Genomic DNA, 18,582 nt, shown 5'->3' on the forward strand with positions numbered 1-18,582 from the left:
TTATTATATGTGACTGAATGATAATAATAAGGTAGCATTCATTGTTAATGGCTATCAGTTGCCAAAAATGCTGGTATGCTTTTTTGTTTTTGTCATTTTCTGCCATCTTGGTTTTCTTGCTGTTTTGTTCTTAATGTCCCATGATGGTTCATTTTTTTCAAATTCATTCGTTTTGTGGTACCTCAGGCAACTTAGTGATTAATTTCCTCATTTTCAATAATTGAAGTTTGTTCATGTTTCAGTGTTCTTTTCTCGTAATACTTTGTTTCATTCTTAAATATATTACATTTATTTTGGTGTTCTTGGAGTTTAACTGTTTCTTTTCTCGCTTGTATCACGTCGATGACTGTTTAATTAATAAACGCAAAGTCTATATATAAATCATTAAACAGGCATATATTCCACCCGGATGGAAGCCCAAATAGCCTTTTTTTAATATATTCGCCGGGAAAGCATCAGAATTTACTTCGCAATGAAAGTATTTTACTTTTCGCTGTCCACCGTAGACGGCGCTGCGCTGTGAATTAAAAGAGCCATAAGTGTAATTGGTGTCTTCAGACGTGAACAGCGGGCGGCGAAAAATTGAATCGTATGAAATCGGCCCGACATCTCTTTATCAAAAATTATATCATCACAACACAACACCTGAAACTAAGGCAACAATCAAGTGCAAAAAAGTTAAAATTATAGGCAGTAAAAATTGCAATACTAAACTATATTTTAGCATTAAAGATATATATGCGGTCCGATATGCGGAAAAATTAGGGAACAGATACATAAATATGCTTGGGGTAAAAAAATAAAGTCAAGAAATGCACTTAAAAGTGTTAATTCTGATGAATTACTCGAATAACTCCTTCATAGGGCAGGGCATGTTTCTGAAGAAATCCGCTTTGATTAAGAACTTTTAGTAGTGAAAATCTGACTACGTTAAACAAGTGAATATAACGATCTGTATTAAGCAGCAACAGCATGTTAAAGAAGGATATTAGCCAAATTTATATTTCTATTTCTATTGTATCATATACATATTTTGCTGAAATTCAATGAGATTTTCCATTATCTCATTTTACTTTCCCAGCAAGCAGTAGTGTCCACTCTTAACTGCATTTATTCATATCAAAATACACTATAATTTCACCGGAAATACATTTTTTTAAATTTCACGTACGAAATAATTTAATGGCTTTTCTGAAGAATAAATTTTAACCAGGATGACTCACTCGACTCGACTCACTCTTCCTACTGGTAATGTGTTATAATTACGATTTTTTGGGGGTGAGCACCTGACTACGATAAGCTTGTGAATTTTATAAACTGCCTAAACTAACAACAATAGCTTGAATAAGTATGTCCGCCAAACAAGTTTAATTTCTATTTCAATTATTTCATGCCCGTCTTTCACTTATTTAATTGAAATTCAATGAGATTTCTCATTATTTCATTCTATTTTATCAGCTAGCAGTACTGTCCACACCTTATTATTTATTTATATTTATTTATTTCCATGCCACCGAAAACAGCACACATAGGCCTTTCACGTCGGGTGTACAACAACTATTTCAACAACTATGTGTGACACATGCAAGAACAACCATGCCCCGGGTAAAGTCAACCTACCAAGGTGGGACTCGAACCCGAGGCCTCTTGTTTGGTAGGCGAGGATTTTACCCAGACATCTCCGAGGCCGGCAACAGTTGTTTCTAAAAAAACTATATACTTATATACTTTGTATATACTCTCTATACTTTCACATGTCCATGTTTCACTTATATATACTTTCACCGCGAATGCAACATTTTTTGCGTAAAGAGCGAAATGACATCTCGGCTACACTAGAGAATTTGTTTAAAACAGGGATCACTCACTCGAAGAACTCCTTGGCGGGGCTGCTGGTAGCACTGGTGACGTTCTCGGAGACGGAGTCAAATACGCCCTGCAAGACTGCCGGGGCCCCCAACCCCTCGTCCGCCCCCATCAGTCCACCCCCGCCGCCCAACACCATGTCCTTGTAGTAGGCCATCTCGGGCCGGTCCATGAAGAGCGGACTAGCTACAGTTGCCTGGGACACGCTCGCCGCCGCCACCAGCACGTGATCGTCATCGCCCAGCGTCATCACGGGCGTGCAGTTGGCCGTGTTCCAAGTGTTGTTACACGTGGTCCACGGCAACTCGGACGTGAAAGAGGCGAACAGGTAGTACACGGCCCAGCCGATGATCGTGTTGTAGTACATCCCCATGTAGGTGTCGATGATGCAGATGGCGTAGCCGATTCCTAAAAGAAAAGAACGATAAAACAGCACGGATATAATGACTAAATCTTAGATGAACATATAGAGAATATTCTCTGAGTTTTCATCGTAATATCTTATACGAAGAATTTTTGGGATCAGTCATGTTGATAACTGTTATGTATGTAGTAGAAATCTGTAAACATTTCGTGGAATACTTGGGAAATCCCATTTTCGGCCCGGGCGAGTCGATTTTGGCGAACTTTTGGGAGAAAATGGGAATGTGGAAAAGTGACTTTTCTTTCGGGAATCCATTGGGAAAGCTTGCACTTGCCGCCAACCGCCCGAGATGTACTTCCATAAGGTAAACGGTTGAAAATACCCCTCTTGGGTTGGCCAACCTGACGATCCTATCTTCCCCTAGTAGCCTACATCACAGTGGTAATTTTGCCTTGCCCTTCAGACAACCTCCTCCGTGAACACCACCTCTTGTTCTCTCTGCCGTTCTACGCTTTCTGGTACAAGTTGCTGAGAAATTTTAGCAGAAATATAGTATACTCAAAGGATAGGTCTAAATAATATACAAAATATAGGTATCAAAAACTTCTCTTTGGAATTACTACATGAAATTATAATTCATACTGTATCTCTAAATTAATACAAGAGATCCCATGTTGGCTGCTTAGTGACCAAAAGGCGAGGGAAATATTGAAACCCCAACTTCCGTATTGTTAACCATTTGGATGCCAACCGATTTTCAAATTACTGTGCTAAAAGTGCCGAGACATTTTTGCTGATTTTGCAGTAGGTTAGAAAAAAATTAGGTCTCAAAAACAACTAAAAGCATGTATCCAAAACTTTAGGAAATCTTTATTATGTGTGCTTTCACCTTTTCATTGTATTACTTGACGAATATTTGGTAATATGAGTTAATTTTTCTAAAATAAAGAACATTGTTAATGTTAGAATAAAATGAATATTGACTATTGAATGATTAGTGAGCTATCAGCATCTAAGAGTGACATTGCAGGAGGAGCGCTATCGCGGTCCTTTCAATTTCCGCTAGAGGCAGCAGGAGCTCTTCCAGGCAATAAGGTTTAAGGAAAATGAAACCAGATAGCAAATTGATAACCAATCAAAATATTCCCGATTCCTGATACAAAAAAAATCTTGCTACTTTTCTTCGCCGTGAGTCTTTAATTTAATGGAAATGGAACTTCCAATTGAAAGAAACAACATGAAAACAAATGCTATCGCGAAAATCAGGCAATATGACCTATCAGAGTGATCACGATATACAGGTGTTTGCCATATAAACCTTGGCCTCATGCGCAGAACCATATGAGCGCTCTTCTATATAATTACACTGAGATAGTAATACAGCTGATTAAATTACATTATAGCTATGTGGATACAACAACTAAATTGAATCTGAAAGCAGCAAGTAGATAAGTCTTGTTTCTTGGCATTCGCTACTCCGCAGCCATAGTGGAACCAAAAATACCAGCTGTGGATGCGAAACCCGGAACACCATGTCACCAATCAGGCATTTGAGGCTATTGTTCACGATTAAAAACTAACAAACTCTTGCACATCAATCTAATTATGGTAAAATTCTTGATTGACGAATTATTATCTGAATGTTCCACACTCAAAAATAATTTGAGTGGCCTAATCTATCATCGCGAAGTTTTTAGGGTACCAAGATTAAGGTGTGATTCAAAGGTATAAATTATTTCAGACAAATAACTCACTCATAAAAACTCATAAATTTTCAGATTATCTTAAATTAATATGTACCAAATTTGATAGCATTTCTATAAATTTTCAATAATGAATGGGTAAACGACCTTGAACTTTTAACGAACCTCACCTGTGACATTAGTGTAACCTAGTATCCTGAAGCGCATGCAACTTACCATTGTATACTCGTCAAGGCGGTTGCATAACAGCGCTAGAAGCTGTCCAAACCACGTGTGACGTTTCATTTCCACAATTTCGCTTTGCCGCGTGTATAAGACTGACTATTCATCTGCAGATGCCAATGGTTACTAGAAGAATCATATGCATTCAAACCATAACATGTATTGCGAAGCATATGCAAACAAGTTAGCAGGGAGCAGCACTGTTGATATCAATGCTGGAAACCATTCATTAAGTCAGAAAAAATAGCCATTGGCCAATCGGTAGATCCTCTATGGATGATTTCACAGTGTTTTTTTCAAAGCCAAGTATAAAATGGTGTTTGGTTAAATTTGAAAGAGGGCGAGATTTCTGGATGGAAACACTATACAGGCCAATTGATGTGATGATTATAAATAGGAGAATTCTTCTTTATTCACTGTAAAAATTTAAATACCCATTAACCACGAAAAAATCTATCATTTCTAATTAATTTCGATCAACAATTTCTCTCTTGATATGTTTAGCAGGAAATCGCAAAAAAAAAAGTTTAAGAATTAAAATTTACACTATGGTTAATACAAGCATTGATTAATTATCTTACTAAACTAGATCGTTTGTTCCTCCACATTGAAATCGAGGCTAAATTGGATTTTAATAGATATTTAAAAGTACAAAGACATCTTTAAACGCAAATTTTCGAATAAACACCCACATTTAAAACTAAAGAAACGATAAAGAAGATGACAATTGTGGACTATGATTGCGAAAATCCGCTTCTTTATGTTCCACATCCAAAAATATAAGTAACCAGTCAGGGGCAACAGTCCATGAAGTTCAGATGAAAATCATCCCGCGGAAAAACACATCTAATTCCGTTTGTTTCCATTTGTTTGCCGTAAAACCACACATAAACGATTCATACAGAAACAACGACCAAAGGATCAGATCAGAACGTATTATGACATCCTTATTCGACCGCAAAGAAAAGTAAAAACTACGGAGTGTAACGCAGGAATAAAAAGCTAGTTTCCAAGAACTGCTATTATTATTAAATTAAAATATTAAAAATACAATACAGTTATAATTTTTGTCTACATATATACTTTTTCTTCTTTATTTTCAAAAACATATTCACATTTTTTTGAAAATTCTCAAACAGTTATGCCGGTAGAACGTTCTAGTCTAGTACAATCCTATTAAAATAACTTTTTATTATGCTGATTAAAGACGGGAGAGAATATTTGCTGGGTCATGTATCTAGGAACGTAGATTGGAAGAAGCTATACCCTTTTTATACCAGAAGGTGGAGAAGCAGCGTATAGGTATCTCACAGCATGTAGAGGGAGGGAATGTTCAAATTAAATTATTTAATTATGATACCGTGCATAGAAATTGCAAACCCATATTGTAAACATTTGACTCTACATGTTCCACATGCAAAACTATTTGTGTCTTGTCAGTGACAACTGTAATAATGAAAATCATCCCGCAGGAAAAGACATGTTATGACCATGCACCCCGCAGTGCTGTTATGTATTAAAACTTTTGCATTATTACTGTCTGCATGTATTCTTATTTTTTGTGAGGATCGTTCAAGTGCACCACAGAGAAATAACGACCCAATGATCAGATCAGAAGGTATTACGACATCCTCAGTCCCTTAGTCAAGGAGAACGACCGAAACGAAAAGTAAAAACTACGGAGAGCAACGCAGGAATAAAAAGCTAGTCACCAAGTACTACGTGGGCACTCGACGAAGATGGGACTTAAGAGCGCGGGGCACCGTGGCCTCATTGGATGCGCGGTTTGCGAACTGTAAGCGGAGATGCGGAATAAAAGTCTGCGGGAGAAAGAGTCAACAGAGAAGCGAGTGCGTCTCCGAGTCAAAACGTGAGGACTGCTCGTCTCCCGTCGTCATTCAGATGCAAAAAGCAGCGGCAGCGGATGGCGGGGAGACCTCAGAGGACCAAGGGGAGGTTTGGAAAGCATTGCGGCCTCACCGAAGTGGTTTTCTCAGAGGGAGGGAGGGGAGTTGAATCTAGGCCTGGGACCATGGGAGAGAGAGAGGGGGAGAAATCTGTGGGCAGAAACGATTTTCGGGTCCCCCCCATTCGCAGGAGTGGATTCCCATGCAAACCGAAAGATCTTCCCGAGGAACTAACGGAGCGGGGTCTGTGTGCCAAACAAACAAATGACTGGAGGATGGGGAATGCGATAAAAAAAGGGGAGCGTGCCGTGGAAGGGGGAGAGAAATAACTTGCTTGAAAGAGGGGGGCAGGAAAGACGGGTCTTTTGATGGGTTTCTGGAGTTCACGCTACAATATTGCCCTAAAATTGCAGTATGGAATTAAACAACTTTATACGCAGTTGTACGCGTAAAAAAATTAATTTGCGCGCAGTTGTACAAAGTTGAAATATGTAGGATGAAATTCATAATGAAGGAATGAAGGTTGGCGAGTTTTCAACCCGGATTTCCCAATTTCCGATCAGGTATACAATGGAAAACGTCTCTCATTAAATAAAAATTATGTATATTTTTCTCTCTTACAATGGTTTGATAATAACAATTGAGAGGGTGTATTTAAGTGGGTAGAACGACTGGTATTTGGTCTAAGTGTTCCGGGTTCCAATTCCGGGTGAAGACCTCGGACAATTTACAAGAATTATATCCTCGAAATACGAGGTAGCCCAGGGAAATGAACTGGTCCCCTACCCTAAATGAGTGAAATTCATGCGCTTGAAGCTTATTTAGGGGTGAGCTCTACCCTCACTTATCAAACCAACCAGGAGCTTGAATCACTAAATGAGTGAGATAAAAAGTATCAGCTATTCTTTATACTGTACAGAAAAAAATATGTGCTTCCAATGCTTGCTACCATATTTTTTTTCAGTTGATTTCCTCTAACCTTTAAGTTAAACCTCGTTAATGCCATCACATCTTTTCTGGGTTGAAAAGTGGTACGGAGGCTTTACAAAGGTTTCCTCAGAATTCTTGAAAATGCAGGGCTCTTCTAAACGGAAGAGTTCTAGAAGCATCCAAAAAGAAATTATTAACAGAATGAAGAAAGATTGGCCAGGGAAAAACAAAGATACCTGATGACCGCAACCATTTACTTCCGTACAGCGGCGAGTTCTGGGTCAATAAATTGCGGATTGGTGGAGGCAGATGTTTTAGAGCCACTTAGAACCGATAACGTTTCGCACTTACGGCCCACTTTCCTCAGCCATGCACTTAAATGAACACGATCTTATTATTGAGGGCCTGACTGCATTTAGCAGTGAGAACGGAAGAGGCTAAGGAGGAGCCGAGATGGATTGAGATGAATGAGATAATTTTGGAGGTTAAGCGTTAAACGAGAACAAATGCGAATCTTCAACGGCTAGAATTAACAGGCTGGAAAAGAGTGGTGATGGATGACCTAAAAGAGATTCGCACCGTTATAATTGCAAGTGAGTTCCGGAAAGGGAGATAGATCCAAAAGTTTATAGACACGAAAGGCCAGTCAAGCCCGGATGATGTGGGATGAGCTCAATGTCAAATATTAAAAACTGCTGATTTCGACAACGCGGAATATTAGAAATCCGAGCAGATCAGCTACGAATATATAGCAAAAATCAATATCTTTCATTATTCAAATGTAAGTACCCATAGACAGTTTTATGATGCAAAAATTCGCTACCTTAATTAATTTTGAATTCAGATAATTTTTTGGGACCAATCTACCCCTAATTCACTAATATTAAAACTCTTTCCAAAGCTCCACAAATATACATGCCAAAGAAGTTTCGTCTAAAGTTTAGTAAAAATATTCCGTTTGATTATTCGCCACCCAGCCAGATGCAGGCACTCATTAGGAATATTAAAAGGGTTAAATGCGACCATTAAACATCAATTTTGGAGACGATAACCTTCCTCAGAATTTAATTGAGGAGACTGAGTATCACCATTACGAACATTTTCCCCATGGAGGGGAAAAAAACGTTTCTATATGACAAAAATGAAATTATTCTCCACCCCAAATAATACTCATAGTCAGCCTCCTAAAATTAGCAAATGCTCATTCGGCGAAGCGAAAAGGATGAATAAGCTAGACAAACTTGAAAAAGGTTGGAAAAGAATATCAGTATGCCAGCTGAATTTCCAAATTATATTATACAACATGAGTATCATGAACAGATTACGTCTCCTTAATTTACCGTTAACAATAATTCACCTCTAGATAGATACTAGGTTTTCGGAAATTTTTATATCCTGAGGTTACAGCATAGTGTTATTAAATGCTTTTAATCTATTTTCAATGCTTAATGTCTAGCCCGAATCCTCCTCAGTCAATACCTCAAGACGGCGTGAACAGGAATTCCAAGCACTTAGTGGATAAAGTAGAGCAAGAAAAGACACTATAATTTAGTATCTGCTGAATCACTTTCATGGGAATATAATGGAGCCATCAAGAATCAACTTTCAAGGGGACCCAACCTGTTAAAAACCACATGAGAGGAAGGCCATATTTTAAATTAGGAATGCCCCAAAAAAGTCTTTTCCGAAAGGAAAGGTGATACCGCTCACTTTTTCTTTTATCCTAGTGGCCAAAACGATGGAGAGAGAACGAGAAAGAGATTTATAATGGCGTCGATATGGCGGGAGAGAGAATGGCCGAAACGTTTCCATCGGAAGCGTTAGGAGTAGATCGTGTGACCATCGGAAACCAATCCTCACTCTTTGAAAAGGAGGATAAAGGAAGGGGATGCGGTTTGAGGATGAAACTGTGAGATATCCAGCGGCAGACCGATTAATGGACGCCCTGTTTGTCTGACACCCCTGAAGGGAGCGAACTGCAGCGGCCTCAGGGCGAATGGCAGGCCGACACAAAGCACAAAGGGGAGTTTTAAGACGCTGATCCAATAAGTGGCAATAGCCTTTTAAATTTAACCGCCAATAGGATGTGACACTGGAACAAAATTTTTTAAATGACTAGGAATTATAGCAAGCATCGTCATCCCATTAACAGTCTAAATGTCTTAATAAAAATCCGTTTGATATTACATTAATATTTCTAACGCATATAAGGAGTATTTCTGGCAGAGCCCTTTCGAAGTTAGGTTTCTTCAAGGGTATTGTGGGATGATTTTCGGATGAGAAAGTAAAAAAAAAGGTGCTATTCCGCACTCGTCAAACCACACCTGGAATATGCAGCGAGCATATGGGATCCGGTGCAGAAGGACTTTATCCATGAAATGAGTAAAATACAAAATTAAGCCGCACGATACGTCAAAAACAGCTGGAGAAAGCTTTACACTGATTTTAGGCGAATTAGGCTGGAAGCCGGTAGAGACTCGGGTGGCTGCGCGCTATGCTTAAATTGTTTTTAGCCATTGCGAATGGCTCAATGGATATCATTAAGAGCGACATGGAGAACGTCATGTTAGAACCTCATTATATATCCCTGAAAAATGAATATCAGACTAAACGGATTGGTGTAAATAGTAAAAAAAGTAATCTTACATTAGTTTTGATATTTCCATTTTCCTGAAAAGTTTCCGTCACTTCTACGATTTTAAGCATAGTTCTAACATGGCAAATAAACAAGGCAATAAAAAAGTACAATATCTTTTCCTGTAATAATTTCTGCATTTTCATGGCTATTCTGCATAAGCTTACGATTTCGGGTTTCACTACAGTTATCGATATCAGAGAAAAAATCAGATTACAGATTTCAACAAAAACTAAGAATTACTTGCAATTAAAGAGAGATAATCATTTGGGTCATCAATTCATTTCCTCAGGATAAATAGAGTATTTACGATAACGTGCAAATACGTCCACGCAAATAGAAGGTGTCACACTACAAGTGAAATAAGCACGCGGAAAAAAATTGAGATGGAGAAAACAGCTCTTCTCCAGAAATATTGTACTACAAATCCAACGCTTACAGCCTAATAAAGAGGAGCAAAGAATGAGTTCCAATGTTGCAGCCATGGTTACGGTGAGTTAAATTCGGTAAATTTATAACATGAAAAAGCTATTTCGAAAGAATGTTGAATAGACTCATGCTGAATTGGAAATGCTTAAAAAAAAATTAGTGATATTAACGGTATTTAACCACAATTCAAGACTAAAAAATTCTCTCTATAGAAATAAATGATTTAGACCAATCAAACTTGATCTGCCAGAGAAACTATTTTTTCTTGAGATCAAAAACTGCAATTAAAACGAAAATTTAAATATGGAAGTAAAGAATAAATTTATAGGAACCTATATTTGGAGTATGTATGTACATATACGGAAGTGAGGCATGGACAATGACAGCAGTGGAGAAAGCAAGGGTAGAGGCCTTCGAAATGTGGTGCTACTGAATAATGATGAATATCAAATGGATCGACCGAGTAAGTAATGAGGAAGTCCTATGAAGAGTAGGAGAGAAGAGAAGCTTCATGAAAACCTTAATTAGGAAACGGAACAACCTTATAGGCCACATATTCAGGCATGATGGCCTTATGAAGATAATCGTCGAGGGACAAGTGGATGGCAAAAACGGAAAAGGAATACCTCAAACAAAATATATGGAACAGGTAAAGAAAGATGTGAAAGAGAAGAAATGCGTAGGAGTGAAAAGATCCGATACGAGAATTGAGTGGAGAGTTACGTTACACCTATCCTAGGATTGCTGACCAGTGAGGGTGATGATGTAGAATTTTAATCAAAAGACTTGGTGACACGTACAAAAATTAGCTTCAATGGTATGGTCAGTGTTGAGCTATTGCTTTTGATGCCAGAAATGAACATGGATTATTAAAGCGAAGGCATGTATACAATGATAGTAAACTTCTTGTGTAGGAATGGTAGTAGGAAATCCATTCTTTAGTGGAAATTTGCCAACATTTAGAAGTTCAGGATGATGAATAAACAACAGAGGAAAGGACCGATTGGATGACGATAAAGTCAGTATGGAATCCGAATTAACCTTATTTATTTAAAATATTCAATCTCATTTGCATTGAAAATCTAAATTGAGTGAAGACACGGGTGATTTTCCGTGATACCTCCTTCGCAGCGCTGGCAGTTGTTCAGCTTGTCATGCTATTATTATGTGGACATGACTATAATCAAGATCCTTCAGCACTAAGTAGGTGTGACATAGCAGATTCAAGCATGGCTAGCACTTATGGTTCAATACAATAGCGTAGCTTAATTCGATTTGGTAGTTAAAATCTATGCGGGCCGATATTGAGGAAAAAATTGACTTTAAATAAATATGACGTTATGCAGCTCTTGTAATATTTTAAAAATAATTCTACCTTAATGTACAGCGATCACGAATGATGAAATCTTTCAGTTTCCCCTCATACAGTTAGTTATCTGACAACGCTATTGTGAAATGCCCTGCTGTGAATGAACGGATCTAATTCACCATGAATGTATCAAATGGATTAGCTTATATAATAGTGCAAATATACGAATACACATGGAAAAGTTTTTGGGGGCTAAGAACGCCTGAGGAGGACGAAGAACTTTGAATTTCAAATTACTCTCCAAGATCTTGAACATAATGGATTCTCTACGATTTCTGACAAAATATCCTGGAAATAAAAGAACGCGGTAAAACATCTGAAAGTTACTGAGTGGCGTTTGAGGCTTAACTTAGCGAATCCAGAATAAAGGAAATTTGATTGTCTTTCCCTGGAAGTCACCTCTATAAGTGATTCATTGCATTTAATGGCATCAACCTGTTACATGTATTAATGTGAAAAATAGCCCATCAAAATGAACATAAATGGTGTTAAAGCGATACTTACACATTTTAAAATTCGGCTTATTTACTTTAATGTGTTTTAACTCACTTTTTCGACATTTTCGTTTCGCTTTGGTTCCATACGTTTTATCCATCCCAAATAATTTCCATTTACTATGAGGTAATACTTGCGAAGCAATTCAATCTTTTCATACTCGGTTAGTACTAAATTTATTGATTTTTCTCTAATTCGCGTCTTATTTATTCACATCCAAATGGTTTTCCAAGAGAATAAAGTATTTCTCAAATGCTTAAGCATTTACTTCTGCTGTTTCGCCAGGATAAGGTCTCTTTTCATGGAGACAAATGGATGAAATCTAAAAATCATACATTAGAGTAAATCCACGATTTTTCAGTGCATGCTATCACTTTTACCAAACTTTGGTCTAATATCATAATAGCATATCTCATATGTAATGTTTCATATCATAGATACATAGTATCGTTTAAGAGCATCATTATTATTTTACTTCTTAGTATCTTACCTAAGAACTTTATTAATCAATGAATCGCCATTATTAATGAAATATTACAATACCGTAAATTTCACGAGAAAAAGATTGATTTTCAAACGATATTTCCTTTATTTTGGGCCAAATAGTTTCATGAGTTCGCCACAGAGATTCCAAGTCAACGTGAGCATAAAATGTTCTCGAACGAAGTTGAAACTCTGGCCTCTCGTAGTTGAAAATATAAGCATTTTTACGCACTGCTTGATACATGTATCTTTTTCTTTTTAATTTGTTCCTCGGATTTTCTCGTATATTTTAATATTGCAGTGATCATTTTACCGACATTTGTTAGGCAAGTTTTGATGTAGGTATGCTACCGTGTCATGCTGGACTGATGCATTTTCTGAAGGTGACCAACACCAACAGTTAAATGCTTCATGAATCACCCATTGCCAAAGTCTGTAAATATGACTTTATATTGTACATGACTGGACGGAGCAAGCATTTCATAAAATGTAAATTATAAACATAATATTTACTTAAAACGTCTTTCACCGACCAAAAATGAGCTTAATTTCAAGAGACATTTTAAAATAATTTAATGAAATGATCCCAAAATATTAAAAAAAAAAAAAAAAAATGTTTCTCACAATTTTACAGCTAGCTGAAATTCACATCTCCTTACTTAAGCCAATCGAGCTACGTGCCGAATCTCAGTCGCCCTAATCCCTTGGATGGCACAATTATTCTGCGAAACTCAGCGGAGAGGGTTCCTTGGGGCATTCGTTTGCGCCAAGGTTTCCGATTTAACATGCGCATAATCATGCATTTATTGCAGGAGGAGGCGTGAGAGAGATAAGCCGGCCCTCTTTAGTGATTGATCGGATGCCTCATCGACTGATTGACGACCTCCGCGAAGAGTCCGCCGCTTCTGGGAGAGGCGCTAAAAGCAGGAGCTATCGGCCGGGAAGAGAAGAAGGCCCGAGGATAGATAAATGGCGGGAGGGGGAAGGGAGGGTCATAGGGGTCCCATCCCTCAGCGCATCTAACCTCGGCGAAGAAGACAAATGAAGCGGGGCCCGCGTGTCGCTTCCTCCTCATGCCGCCGCCCCACACCCAACTGCCTCCCTCTCAATAAATACGAGTGTGTGTAAATGCGATCGTCCCCCTTCTTTTGTTTTATTCATCCGCTCGCCTCCCTCTCTCCCTTATCTCACTTCGTTGCCCTTTATTTACACCCCCTTCGCTGCCACTTCTTTTTCCTTCAAAAACCCCCACCCCTCACTTCCAACCCATCTCTTGGCGACGCTCTCGAGAAACAGTGCGCTCGTAAGAAAGAGAATGGAAGGTTTTTCTTGATGGGGACTACTCGAAAGTTTTTAAGAAGGGAACTTTCCAGGCTGAAACTGTGACACGCAACTGTGAGCACTCACTTTTTCCAACTCATCCCGTGTGATTAGCATTAGCATCAGTAATCTATCTCATTAGAATTTCTAAGCAAGCTTAGACAAGGTGGTTGGATGGCTGGATTTTATTTTATAACACATGGTTTGAGTACTCTCTGTACTCAGAGTACTCTTAATGAAAATTATGGACAAGTAGATACACTAAACCTAAAAATTGGAAGTTTTATTTCTTCTTAAAATTGATTTGACGTTTTTATTTAATCATAGAACATTTAAATGGTAATCGAGGGACTTTTTCAGGTTAAGAATAATTAGAATAAGTATTTTGCTTTTTTTATTTTGCTTATCTATAATACATAGAATATAACTATTAAGAGATAAATTTATCACCAAATCATTCTGACATTTAAACATATCAACACTTGATAAACCCTAAACATTTCAGCGACCTTCTACAGAAAACATATCGATACTTTAATTATTAAGAAAACCTCATGTAAACCCCATTCCTAATCTTAACTCACCAGGAAATTTTGCGTGGCATGTCATTTACAGGTATAAGTAATTGGTGGTCATGAGTGCAGCCAATTTGCTCCAGATATGAGTGATTCAACTTCCGTTAAATCACATGGTTAGATCATTTTTAATATTGGACTAAAGTTGTTCTTTCAAAAGTTAAAAAAAAACAATATATCTCACATTGAGTCAGTCATTATGGCTCCAGTAAGCCGTTTTTCTAGATACATGACAGTTGAAACATAATTATTCGATCTATCGAAGTATGCATTTTGATTTAAATGGACATGTTATAAGCCTTTGCGCACCATGTAATAGAAAAACAAATTGTAACAATAAAGCACAGGATAGCTGAAATTAAACAGCTACTAGAGCTTGAAAATAAATATAAACCGTGTCTTTTTTTCCTCCTTGCCCTTAAGACGATAGAAATAGCTAAACCTATTCCTGAAACGAAACGCTCAGAAAAAGATGGTACGGTCACATTGTATTATTCATGCGCAATCCTTTCCAAGTGTTCCTGGACCGACTGGTTTCAGGCTATTTCGACAGGACGTCCACTTCATTTCAAGCAAGGAACGGCATAGCCAAAAAGAAGTGTGCGGAAAACGTTCAATCCTCTTACTTGGACCAAAACTATTACTGCCCTTTAACTTTTTGGGATTTCATGAATATTATGGAGTGAAAACCACTCACACTGAACACGAAGGGAGAAAGAGGCTAGGAAAATCTATTCCTCTAGCCAACTACGAGAAGCGACCGTACGTTATTGACACAAGGACCGAGCACTGAAGGGAAGCAGTAATGGCTGCGTCCGAATGGACACCAAAAAAGATTTGACGACAGCACATGTAGTGGCGGACAAGGCGTTTCTACAGTGGTCACGGAGTGCATGAGATTAATTTCATGAATGGGCTCAAACCCTGTCATACAGTTATTACAGCTTATGTTATGTTTGCTTGTCCTTTCATTCAGAGAAAAACTAATTGCTTTCAGGGTTGGTAATGTATTATCACAAAATTTTCACTTATTTACACGGTGTGTATATATAAAACCGATTCAGCGGATAAAATCAAATTATCTTCCATAATATGAGAGAAGAAATAAGTCATATAGTATGATTAATTTTAATCTACACGCTACCGACACTCCCTACTCTACTTACTGAATTTCACATTATTTACCTTGAGATAACAGTTCCAAATGAAATCGGAAAGAGGTTTGTTAATCTATTCACGGTCTAGAGAGATTTTTCTCCGTAGCAGTTAATGAGAATTCCACAGCCATTTACGCGGGAGATTCGAAAAATAGCACAACTACCAACATAGGTGTCTTCAGCGCAGGTAAAAGGTTTACCACTGATTGTGACAGCTCTGAAGCACTTTTTCCCCGGAATCGTAATTTTAAATGGACAGCGAAGACATAGAATCTAGCATCATGAAACTCGGTAAAATTTCCATGGAAGTTAAGGAAACTGAATGGCAAAGTGGTCTGGAAAGCCAAAGGTGAGATGAAGTATGTTGGGTGTTACATCAATCATATGGACTTAATTTTTACACTGAAAAGTAAAATTTGCTACGAAAAAATCATTTCTCAATCAATTTTATAGAGATCTAAATCCAGTTCTCCTTACCTCTGAACAAGCTTGTGTCCAAGCGCGGAATCAATTCATCTTAGTTTCCAGCGTATTATAGAGGGGCCATGTGGAACATTATTTTTCATGGCGAATGAATACCTTGGGTAGCATGCCTTTGAATTTGCAGCCGTGACTTCGGAAAAAGACACTAGGATACTTCAAATAAATGAGACGAGATTTTCAAAACAAATTGTATTTTTACGAACGCGTCATGATAAACTTCGTTAATATCCTCCTTAACTTTTCTTTGCGTATGTCAGAAACCTATCATTTTCGCAGAAGTTCAATATACAGCTTATTTGTGAGGCTAAAGTAAATCCTTTGCTGTCATGTTCTCCATCGTACTTCATTTTCAAGACAAGTGTTAGCAGGGTAATTTTTCATGAATATTGTATTTTTTGTGCACACATAAATTTAATCTAAGATTGTCTATTCAATTTAAATGGGCGTAAAACATATATGGTTGCAAAATACTCACGGTTCGTGGTCTTATTATTCGGTTGAAAAACCCCCGACGCAAAAAAGGTCAAATGCAGGAAATGCATGGGTGACATGTATTTTTCATTTACATTTACTCAAACTAATTTATTATTTAGAAAAATTCCCACACACAGCATAGCATATTACATAGCTTTCCAAAAACAGCGGCTCGATGTATCAATAACAACTTAGTAACTATGTGCAAATTAATAACACGTACACATATCTAATTGTTAGGCATAAAAAGGTAAGTGATCGTATTTAACGCATGGCTTGCTATGTTATTTGAATAATTTAGAGCTATAGAATGAAATTTTCATAACCCGATGAAACGAAAATTTCATAATTGACTGTATTTTTAAGAACGCCTTATTCTCCTTATCTTCGAATTGATGCCTAAAAACGAGTCTTTCTGAAAGCAACGAAAACAGCAGCGCAACGAGAGATTATAAAACCCTCACAACCTCACCCCGTCTCGTCCTGGCGCATCTGATTGGCCCCTATTCTCTCTCCCCTAACCCTCTGCGATACTCGTCCCCTCCCTTCCCCCGATCCTTGGCCCGCGATGGGGAAGACCACCCTCATCCCCCCACCACACCCATTCCCTACGATCCAAGGTTCCTCCTGCAGGTGTAAACTGAATTTCTTCTCCTCCGACTGATTATACCGCGTCTTCGAATCCTCCCTCCCGTCTGCTCGTTTGGAAGTCGGACCCCTTCCAAGCGCTCAGCCGGAGAGGAGCGGGTTTCTCGACTCCCGAGGAGGACTTGGGATTGGGAAGCGGAGGAAACGGAGAGATTTTCTTCGAAACCGCACCTCTCTCCCTCCTAACCTCCTCCCCCACACTCCTCACCCAATTTCTTACTCCCCACTACCACCCCGGAGCGAAGGAAACGCCCAGTTCGATGATGTAATAACCCAATTTCCCACGATTGAAACTGATTTTGAATGCTGGACGATTGGATTACTCCTTGGGAGAGAGAGAGGGAGCTCACCTCTTGCGACGCAAGGAGGTTTCATTTTTTTCCGCTCTGCGAAGTGTATCTCTTCCCCCCTTTTCACCGGGAAACTCTCGTTCTCCCCTTACTCCAGTCTTACCCCAACCCTTACTACTCCATGTCTCACTCCATCGTTTGGCCATATGGGCGGATACGAAGACGCCACTATGCAAAACGTATAATAATAATATTTATTTGCTCTGGGTACAATACCCCCAAGAGCACAAATTGTACATTAGTGGTGAGTAAATCACATACACAATACAGTTGATAGCATATTAATTATAAGTGAATTACAAATAAACATAAATAAATAGCATATTACCGTAGATAATTCTGTTTCGATTATCAAGTTGAATTTAACAGATACATGAAAACGTAAGTATGTCTTTAAATAAAGTATTTTTAACATAACGATAAATTAAAAATTTGGCACTTGATAACATTTTATCATTTAATAAAATTTAATGAATAATAAACGTATGAGGGTGAATGATGGGGGAGGACAATCCTCACTCTCTCCTCCTGCATCTCGCTCTACCTATCAGAGTGATACCTTGTCGTTGCCTGAAGGCCTGTTTACACGATACATTAACACGTACCAGTTAATGTCTGTTTGCATGAATGATTTTTATGGACCGGAACGGAACATGTACAAATGCATGAACCAAATTAGTACAGGTTCTATTTTCTGTGCATGCATTCGCACAAGTTGGGTGGTTACATGGTGCATTTTGGCGTTTATTCTCGCGTTCATACATTTGAGACGTTAACCCGTACGTGTTAATGTGCCGTGTAAACAGGCCTTAAGGCATTAAATTTCCATCCTCTCTGCTTTAAATACTTTTGCAAGCAATTCGACCTTAATCACACTACCTTTTTTATGCAAAAATTAGTTTATGATGCTACATATGTATATGTATATACTATATAAAAATATAAACGTGTAAAACTGACACTATATACGTATATATATAAAGTATCAGTTGTTCCTTTGATAATGAGACAGAAGCTATTGGCTACGAAAGCTCCAGAAATTTTTCCTGTTTCAGTGGTTCTTTTTATTTTTTTCTTGTTTAGTGATTCGCTAATTTAATATTATGCATATTAATTATGGTTATCAATTATTAATTAAATATATATTAAATACACCAACGGATGAAGTTCGC

The 18,582-nt window shown here is 38.0% G+C and overlaps 1 protein-coding gene across 1 annotated transcript in view; it reads right to left on the reverse strand.

Annotated features, from left to right (window-relative positions):
- LOC124159354 (sodium-dependent serotonin transporter) overlaps nucleotides 1-18,582 on the reverse strand; it is a 110,095-nt gene that overhangs the window by 29,942 nt on the left and 61,571 nt on the right. Inside the window, exons 3-4 of the mRNA XM_046535119.1 lie at nucleotides 2,120-2,274; nucleotides 1,869-1,936 (exon numbers count right to left, since the gene is read on the reverse strand). Of these exons, the coding sequence (XP_046391075.1) occupies nucleotides 1,869-1,936; nucleotides 2,120-2,274 (223 nt within the window). The remainder of the gene's footprint in view (nucleotides 1-1,868; nucleotides 1,937-2,119; nucleotides 2,275-18,582) is intronic.

This window comes from Ischnura elegans, chromosome 5 (genome assembly GCF_921293095.1).
Source record: "Ischnura elegans chromosome 5, ioIscEleg1.1, whole genome shotgun sequence".
Classification (NCBI taxonomy): domain Eukaryota; kingdom Metazoa; phylum Arthropoda; class Insecta; order Odonata; family Coenagrionidae; genus Ischnura; species Ischnura elegans.